Source organism: Carassius auratus, chromosome 21 (assembly GCF_003368295.1).
Source record: "Carassius auratus strain Wakin chromosome 21, ASM336829v1, whole genome shotgun sequence".
In the NCBI taxonomy this organism is placed as follows: domain Eukaryota; kingdom Metazoa; phylum Chordata; class Actinopteri; order Cypriniformes; family Cyprinidae; genus Carassius; species Carassius auratus.
Genome location: NC_039263.1, coordinates 8,466,834 through 8,477,142, shown reverse-complemented (window position 1 = coordinate 8,477,142; position 10,309 = coordinate 8,466,834). Strand labels below are relative to the sequence as shown.

At 38.0% G+C, this 10,309-nt stretch overlaps 1 protein-coding gene across 1 annotated transcript; it reads right to left on the bottom strand.

The window, feature by feature from the left end:
- Positions 1 to 611: 611 nt before the first annotated feature.
- On the bottom strand, positions 612 to 1,544 carry LOC113038087 (olfactory receptor 1L3-like). The gene is made up of 2 exons (XM_026195293.1): positions 1,196 to 1,544; positions 612 to 1,066 (listed from the first exon to the last, which is right to left on the bottom strand). Exons 1-2 carry the CDS (start codon positions 1,542 to 1,544, stop codon positions 612 to 614), a joined length of 804 nt encoding a protein of 267 aa, XP_026051078.1.
- Positions 1,545 to 10,309: the final 8,765 nt, after the last annotated feature.

The following is a 10,309-nucleotide window of genomic DNA, read 5'->3' as shown; positions in this document are numbered from 1 at the left end:
ACTTCAGTATATGATAGAGAATTTTCTATGACAGTATGTCATCAAACTGAAAACATTCGGTAAAAGGTCTGGGTAGCTTTGTTGACAAGAATTTATATTTCTATTATGCCAAATAATTTTAATAATATATATATATATATATATATATATATATATATATATATATATATATATATATATATATATATATATATATATATATATTTTTTTTTTTTTTTTTGCAGAAATATTGCTTAATACATCCACCTTATCCTATTTAGTAATTACAGCATACACTTGAAATAATAATAAAAAAAAGAATTAAATAAATAAAATCAACAGTAATCATTATTTATTTAGGCTACACAAATGCCACATTATGCCACATTATGTACACCAATACCATTAATTATGCAGACTGTTATCATATATTTATCTTGTCTATATTTGTATTAATGCATGTCTATACATAACATGCTTTGCCACATATGCTTAAACACACAAGGAATTCTTAGAAAGGAATTAAAATACATATTAAAGTGTATTTCATGTTAAAAAAGTCATTCAAAGAAAATTTCCACATCATTACAGCTGTTTTCTTGTATAAATATATATAAATACATTGAAATCAGCTAGAATGAACTATTTCTGCATAATTTTAACATTCTTTGTCTTATTTCCTTGACCTGTAAACCATATATTATGGGGTTTACTCCTGGTGGTATAACATGGAACATTACACTCCCAAACTTCCTATTTTCAGCATACTCAGAGAAGCGATGAAGGAAAATTGGGACAAAACCAGAGATAAGTAAGATTACATAAACAGTCAAATGAGTGCTGCAAGTTTTAATGGCTTTGCTGTTGGTCGCTTTGTTTCTGCTTTTTAAACATACCATTGCTATTTTGAGATATGTCATTAACACCCACCCCAATGAAGAGGTAAGTAAAACCACAGTAAAAGTTAATCCATATACATTATTAATCACTGTATTTTCACAAGATAGTTTAAAAAGTGAAGCATTATCACAAAAGTGGTTTGAAATAAATGATTTGCAGTGAGACAGACGCACACTGAGGCCAATCAAAATTCCCACTGGCAATATTGCAGCAGCCCAAGCTCCTGTTGACAGTTTAACCGTCATTTTATTGGTCATTATAGTTGGGTATCGCAATGGATTGCATATGGCCACATATCTGTCAAAGGCCATAATCATTAGAATTGTGTGGGAAGTTGTTCCATATAAATGTCCAAAAAAAGCTTGGAAAACACACTCCACGTATGTAATGTAGCGCTCAGAGGGGTCTGTTAATAAGTCCTTCAGCAAGCGTGGTATGAGGACAGTTGCTCCAATTACATCACTCACTGGCAAGTGACAGAAAAGAATGTGCATAGGCTGGTGTAAACTTTTTTCTGCTGAGATCTGAATCAAAATCCCAATGTTAGATACTATTGTCAAGACATAAGCTATCAATAGAAAGATGAAGGTCAGCTGGCTGGTCTGATGTGTAATTTGCAGTCCCTCCACTAAAAGAACTCTGTATCTGAATGTCAGGTTGTCCATTTGAAACCTAAACTAAACATAAAGTGGTTATATTAACAGCATAATCATTTTTTGTCTTTTACACTATCTTGCAGAACCCAAGACATACCATTTTTTTGTTCAGTTATGTGATAAGTTTGTGAAAGTCTGATAATATGAATATCTGTAATACCTACCAGGGTATTTACCAAAGAAAACAATTGTGACAGATGCAGAGCTGTCCTACCACTTTTTATATAAATTATAATTGTAAAATTATTGCACCCTCTCCCACTCACTGTTGCATATTTTTACTCACAATATTCAAGAACATAACCTGCTTACTCTGAACAATGTTTAGTTTGTTTGCCCATTTTTATGTCTTTAACAACAACTGCACTCTTTCCGTCATACCCCAAGAGGAAAAATAATCTTAGACCTGTCTTTTCTGTGATTGGTTCACTTCTGACAAACTTTGTTTGCTGAGAAGACCCCTTGGGTATACTCTCTTTCCACCACCAACAGAAACCATGCCCGGTTTTAAACAACAAGGATGATTGTTTCTTTTTTTTCTACCAGAAAAACTATTTTAAAAGTGTTTTTATCTCAATATTTGAAAATTTACAGAAATTGTGATCACAGTTAAAATATGATTTATATAGCAGCCCTATCTGAAGAGAACGTCTCGGTTACATATGGTGGCTGACGAAACACAACTTTGAGTGTAACTAAACAAGCCAAAGCATGAGATTACTGCATCCAGCCAACACTGATCATGGTGTGAGTATAAGAGGCCGCAGTTGCACTGCAAGTGAGCTGTTGACCAGGCTGCTCAGCGGTGGTACAGCCACTGTTGGCGATGGGACATGACGTCTCTGTTCCATCCTTCAGGGATCAAGGGTTACCATATGTAACTGAGACATTTCCTTTCAGTCTTTCACTCTCAATGTGACATTGGATGACAGACAAAATTAGAATCCCTACCAACACACCACAGGTGCTGTCCCTTCCAGTGCCCTGTGTAGGCTGGTACGAAAATTGGGTCAAATTCGTTGGTACGAAAATTGGGTCTGTGATAAGGTGACTAACGAAGCGAACCAGCATGCTGATAAACCGTCAATGGATAGAGGTAAGTCAGCGATATTTATACTATGGGATTGATTATTTGATTGTGGTCCACCTGTGTTGATTAGGCTAAGTATCCGACGCGCTCCTCCCGAATCTTACTGATAATTACATTTAGTTAAAATGAGTGCTGTCTCTCACGGTCTTTAATCAGTCCTGTGAATTACTGTATGCTCCTTCTTTATAAAGTAGAAACAATGTTGTTTGTAAAGTACAGTACTATGCAAAAGTCCCAAAAAGGGTTTTAAGCCAGTTATTTATATGTTTTTGCTGTAGTGTGTCAGAAGGAAATATCAGTTTGCCATTAATTTTAATAATAATCTAGATTGATTTTGAATGCACAAGCAACTGTCCGAACACCATTCTTTTGGGTAAAAATACTAACGTGACTAAGACTTTTGCACAGTAGTGTATGTATTAAGTACGTATTATTAAATTAAGTATATTTAAATAAGTACAATTGAAGTATGCGTTTGTTCATTTGTGTTAAGGGCTAGATGTTCTCTGGAGGAAACAGCTGTGGTGTGATGAGCGGTGAACAACGAAAACTTTTTAAAGTAGATGAGAAACCGACTGCTCCCTCGTGACCTTTTGTAAACTGTATTTATGACAAAGAACTGCACAGATACAGATATTCTAACAATCTATCGATAAACACACCTTGTGTCCTCTGTTTCTTTTTGAGTCCGCTCATGCTGCTCTGCATCTGCGGATTGAAGAGCATGCTGAAAGACAGGAAGGACAGCTCTGCTACCGTTTTCATTTGAAATTTAAGGGGCCTAGCGATGCCCATGATTCTTGTGTACATTTTGGAGAACCAGGAGAAATATTTCAATTGATCGCTCGGGCATTTAAGAGGCGCGGGAATGAGTTATATTGGCAACGGGTTTCGGTACCCAACCCTACTTTCTACCGATATATATGCCCAGAGCTACTACTACAATGCTATATATGATGTTGCATCATGCAGTATTGAACTGCCATTGGTAACGTTACAACATCAACAGTAGCAAAATTACGATCAAAGGCAGACTGTGAAGATTTTTTTTTACGCTCTAATACTGCACCTTAATTTTATGAGTTTGAGGTGTGTCAGACAGCAAAATATAACTAACTATACTGTGGACCATCCTGTTTTTGCACAGACCTAAAAATCTGCCACTCACCATTATTTAACATTCATCAAAAATCACAATCAAAATTACAATCACAATCACAATTTTGTCACACAGAGATGCTTTACAGTCATAAATGCAAATTGAAACTTTTTAATTTTTTGCCATTCATTGTTCATAGAGCTCATTGTAGCGGTGCCTCAGGTGTTGAAAAAGACTTGTTATACATTATACAGGTTCACACGTACTCCGTCTTAAATAGTGCGTATATAGTATGTGTATGCGGTCCAGAAGGAGCAGATTTATTATTTTGCAATCCGGACATAAATTACTAAGTAACTGTCACTGCAACAATGTTTTATCAAAACATTGGTCAAATATCGAAGCTATAGTCTTTAAACTTTCAACTGATGCACAGTTTGTCCAGATCAAGGACTTTATTTGCAATCAAGTCAATGATATCGCTGTAGATGAAGTGACCCCAACTAAGCAAGCCAGAGGCGACACCGGCAAGGAACTGAAACTCCATCGGTGACAGAATGGAGAAAAAAACCTTGGGAGAAACCAGGCTCAGTTGGGGGGCCAGTTCTCCTCTGACCAGACGAAACCAGTAGTTCAATTCCAGGCTGCAGCAAAGTCAGATTGTGCAGAAGAATCATCTGTTTCCTGTGGTTTTGTCCTGGTGGTCCTCTGAGACAGGTCTTTACAGGGGATCTGTATCTGGGGCTCTAGTTGTCCTGTTCTCCGCTGTCTTTCAGGGCAGTAGAGGTCCTTTCTAGATACTGATCCACCATCTGGTCTGGATACGTGCTGGATCCGGGTGACTGCAGTGACCCTCTGATCTGGATACAGACTGGATCTGGTGGCCACGGTGACCTCGGAACAAGAGAGAAACAGACAAATATTAGCGTAAATGCCATTCTTCTAATGATGTAGAAAGTACGGTGTTATGTGAAGTGTTTCCGGTTCCGGTTTACCAAATTAATGCAGCCTAAAAATCCTTTAACGGATTTGGATATTAAAAGCATATTAGTATGTTATGTGTATGCCAGGTTAAAGAGATGGGTCTTTAATCTAGATTTAAACTGCAAGAGTGTGTCTGCCTCCCGAACAATGTTAGGTAGGTTATTCCAGAGTTTAGGCGCCAAATAGGAAAAGGATCTGCCGCCCGCAGTTGATTTTGATATTCTAGGTAATATCAAATTGCCTGAGTTTTGAGAACGTAGCAGACGTAGAGGAGTATAATGTAAGAGGAGCTCATTCAAATACTGAGGTGCTAAACCATTCAGGGCTTTATAAGTAATAAGCAATATTTTAAAATCTATACGATGTTTGATAGGGAGCCAGTGCAGTGTGGACAGGGCCGGGCTAATATGGTCATACTTCCTGGTTCTAGTAAGAACTCTTGCTGCTGCATTTTGGACTAGCTGTAGTTTGTTTACCAAGCGTGCAGAACAACCACCCAATAAAGCATTACAATAGTCTAACCTTGAAGTCATAAATGCATGAATTAACATTTCTGCATTTGACATTGAGAGCATAGGCCGTAATTTAGATATATTTTTGACATGGAAAAATGCAGTTTTACAAATGCTAGAAACGTGGCTTTCTAAGAAAAGATTGCGATCAAGTAGCACACCTAGGTACCTAACTGATGACGAAGAATTGACAGAGCAACCATCAAGTCTTAGACAGTGTTCTAGGTTATTACAAGCAGAGTTTTTAGGCCCTATGATTAACACCTCTGTTTTTTCTGAATTTTGAAAAAGTTTTTCAAATTGGTGTGTTTCACCGGGCGGCGAGGAACAGTAGAGCTGAGTATCATCAGCATAACAGTGAAAGCTAACACCATGTTTCCTGATGAAATCTCCCAAGGGTAACATATAAAGCGTGAAGAGTAGCGGCCGTAGTACTGAGCCTTGAAGTACTCCATACTGCACTTGTGATCGATATGATACATCTTCATTCACTGCTACGAACTGATGGCGGTCATATAAGTACGATTTAAATCATGCTAATGCACTTCCACTGATGCCAACAAAGTGTTCAAGTCTATGCAAAAGAATGTTGTGGTCAATTGTGTCAAACGCAGCACTAAGATCCAATAAAACTAATAGAGAGATACACCCACGATCAGATGATAAGAGCAGATCATTTGTAACTCTAAGGAGAGCAGTCTCAGTACTATGATACGGTTTTAATCCTGACTGGAAATCCTCAAATATACCATTTTTCTCTAAGAAGGAATGTAATTGTGAGGATCCCACCTTTTCTAGTATCTTGGACAGAAAAGGGAGATTCGAGATTGGTCTATAATTAACAAGTTATCTGGGGTCAAGTTGTGTTTTTTTTTATGAGAGGCTTATAACAGCCAGTTTGAAGGTTTTGGGGACATATCCTAATGACAATGAGGAATTAATAATAGTCAGAAGAGGAACTATGACTTCTGGAAGCACCTCTTTTAGGAGCTTAGATGGTATAAGGGTCTAACATACATGTTGTTGGTTTAGATGATTTAACAAGTTTATACAGTTCTTCCTCTCCTATAGTAGAGAATGAGTGGAACTGTTCCTCAGGGGGTCTATAGTGCACTGTCTGATGTGATACTGTAGCTGACGGCTGAATGGTTGCAATTTTATCTCTAATAGTATCAATTTTAGAAGTAAAGTAGTCCATAAAGTCATTACTGTTGTGGTGTTGGGAAATGTCAACACTTGTTGAGGCTTTATTTTTCGTTAATTTAGCCACTCTATTGAATAAATACCTGGGGTTATGTTTGTTTTCTTCTAAAAGAGAAGAAAAGTAATCAGATCTAGCAGTTTTTAATGCTTTTCTATAGGATGTGCTACTTTCCCGCCAAGCAATATGAAATACCTCTAGTTTTGTTTTCCTCCAGCTGCGCTCCATTTTTCGGGCTGCTCTCTTTAGGGTGTGAGTATGCTCATTATACCATGGTGTCAAACTGTTTTCCTTAACCAAAACCTTAAAAGTTTAACCCAAAGAACTGGTTAAGTATAGACCGATATCGAATCTCTCTTTTCCTTCCAATATACTAGAAAAGGTAGAATTCTCACAATTATATTCTTTCTTAAAGAAAAAAATGGTATCTGTTAGGATTTCCAGTCAGGATTTAGACCAGTCAGGATTTAAACCGTATCATAGTACTGAGACTGCTCTCCTTAGTTCCAAATGACCTGCTCTTATCATCTGATCGTGGTTGTATCTCTCTATTAGTGCTATTGGATCTTAGTGCTGCGTTCGACACGGGTAGTGTCATTTAACCAGGGTTCTGAAAGAACTTTGGGACGTTTTTTCCTCAACGGAGCAAGATAGTCTAAAATCTCAGTACAAGTAGAGTCAAATAAGGCCGTGAATTGTTCTACACTGAGATTATAAAACAATGAATCCTTAAAAACATTAGAAAACTGTGAAGCAGTTAAAGGGTTAATTCATCGCACACTGGGTTGAGCAGAAGCACAGGGTGAAATCTCAGAATTGGGAACAACCAGAGTAAATAAAACAGGCAGGTGGTCTGAAATACTTGTGTCACATATTTCACTGAGCGTAATACATGAACCATACGACAACACAAGATCCAAATAACACAAGGTCCAATTGAACTTAGTAATTCCATTATGTTATCATTTTTGTTTTTACGAAGACTAAATTTTTGTTTTGTTTTTGTAGATGTTAAAAGCCAGAGACAAGATAAAGTAATTCCAGAGTTATGTTTTGAAAGTAAATGTTTCTGTTGTGTCCACCCTATTTACTTCACATTTTGATGCAACAACAGTGTGATTATGTGCTCATATTTCATGAAAATGTCATTGTAACAATGTTCGTTGTGTAGGAAGGGAAGACGGCAGTCTTGGGTCGGCTGTTACTACTGACTGCTTTTATTTCAACAAAAATAATAACAAAACAAAAGGGCACACACACACACACACAGTTATGTGGAACAAGACGCTGTGTCGAGAATGCTTTGGGGATCGCCTCCAGCGTGACGTCTCTGACTAATGTGTGTAATCAGTCCAATGGATGGGCAGGACGTCATAGGTGGGTGACGTCAGAGACCAGGAAGCATAAAAGTATGAGTGGTAAAGCCAGCAACCAGCCTCAAAGGATGAAGCAAGCGCCGGCCAGAGATGCCGGAAGTGTGTCACTGCAACGCAGCATCTCGTTCTTTCGAGGAACCAGGGTTACATACGTAAACTTAGACATTCCTCTTCAGGAACTCAAGCTGCATGGAGAACACTTTGGGGAACGTGTTGTAGAAAAATGTATTTACTTATTTACTTTCTTAGACATTTAGTGGGTTTTCATATATTTTTATTTTTCCTTTGATTTAACTTGTATTTCTCTCTCAGTATGTATGTTTGTCACCTGAAATGCAACGAAGACATCACACAGTAAAATAAAGAGCCTTCGAAGTCTTTAGTGCGGGCTATGTACTCAGGAAAGATCAGAGGGGTTAGCCATAAATAAAGACCTTTGACCTCACGGGTGTGAAGATAATTAAAAAGCCCAGGGGGTTAGGAGGACCATTGTGTTTTCTGAAAACAGCTAGTTTTGGTTTACGGGGTTAAGTGGAAATTTACAGAGAAGGAGCCTTGTAAGAAGTGCGGGTGATAACAGTATAATAAGGCTGTCTGTTTTCAGTGTGATTCGGGTTTGTTGTGTTTCAGGGTAGCTGCTGTAACAGTGAACGAACCTCTTTAAGGAAAATAAACTTCTTTCCTTAAATATAATTTGATTCCTTGTCTCTTACACTGAGATGCTATTTGTTAGTAATTGTTTTTGCCACAACAATTTGGTGTCAGAATAGTGGGATCTCACAGTGGTTTTGTGGAATATTTTTATTAATAAGATTTTAATCAATCAAGTATAATCAATGTGAATCTAGCCATTTTTGTTGCTAGTTGTTTTTCCATTATAATCCTATAGGTAAAGGATAGAAAGGAATATGCTTACGTGCTGGAATGTTCAGAACTGATGAGAAACATGTGGTCAGACATACAGAAAGGGCCTTTCTTCATACCAAAACAAGTAGGGGCCTCTCCTCTCTAGTGAGGAATCATAATTGCAAGCATAAGGAAAGTCTGACCATTTGGAAACGCCCTGTATAGGGTATGTAATGAGTTGCTACCTAGCATTCGAGAGATCTCCTTGCAAGGAACTCTCGGCTTTGTTTTGCTTAAAATAAAGTATTTTCTTCAGAGAGAAAAATCCCTGACTGAGTTTGATTCTTTGGAGAACCGGCAAAATACACCACAGATTCTTCTGGTCCTGAGCGGATTTGACAAAGTGATCATCTCAGAGCACCAGGCTCTGGTCTTACCTCGAAAATTGAGAGACAAGAGCCAAAACTGCTTTCAGGGCCAGAGTGACTCAGATGAGATCAGAAAGAACCCGGTGGCAGTAAAAGCATCTCAGGTAAGAGACTGTAAATTGTTTATTTTGAGTGGTGTAATTCGACATGACTGTGTGTGAACCATAGTGACTGACTATCACTGTGCGAGCAGAGAAGGTTTTTAAGGGGCAAATTGTAACATGGGGAAGTCGAGTCAATTTTATGCCGATAACTAGCTTGTAGGTGGATGGAAGAGCCACAGCTGATTAGGTGAACTAGAATCATTCAAGCGCTGGAAAGCACTTTAGTGAAGATTTTGAGTAAGCTTTAATTACAGAGCATTTTTGCTAATCTTGCCGATTTGAGGTGACAAAATCGGATCTGTTGAAGACGTTTAACAGATTATAGACGTGCTTCGAAGGAAATCCAGAAGAGATTGAAGTCAGCCAACATAGGATCACCAAACAGAAAGCTAGCAAAATTTTTAAACACCAGTTTTCGGTCAAATAGAAAAAGAATTATGGGCATAAGTGTACACAGAAAAGCTGATCAAATATCATGATTTTCCTGAAGAAGGGACAATGAGTAAAGTAAGACTGAATGTTGTGAGAGAGTCAGTTGAAAAAAAAAGAGAAACAGAATGGTTGTTGTATGTGTTCGTCACGTGTATAGGATGTACTCAGACTATAGGTTGTTGGTTAGAATAGGCTGAAAGTCGAGAACGTAAGCAAATGCAGAAAGAATTGGCACGTAGGGATGAAATGAAAAGATGGAAGACAGTGTATGTGAGAAAACAGAATGCTACTCAGACTATAGGTTGTTGGTTAGAAGATGCTGAAAGACAAGAACGTAAGCAAATGCAGAAATAATTGGCATGTAGGGGTGAAATAAAAAGGATGGAAGAGAATGTGTGTGAGAAAACAGCTCCACCGGAGCAAAATGCTACTAATGAAAAGTGTGTTTGTGTTTTCCAATATGCAACCGAGATCGGGTCAGCACCGCCGGCTTATAAACATCACTACCCTGTGGCAGAGCTGACAGCCCTAAAACTGGACCATGATCTCAACTACTCTCAAATGCCAAGATAACCAATAATAGTAGAGGGAGTAATAATTAACCTTTAAGCTGATTTCAGAGCGTGCCAGAGCACTTTACGACAATGTGACTTGCCATGTGTGCCGAAAATGACAGGAAAAGTGTATGAAAGCACTTCGGCT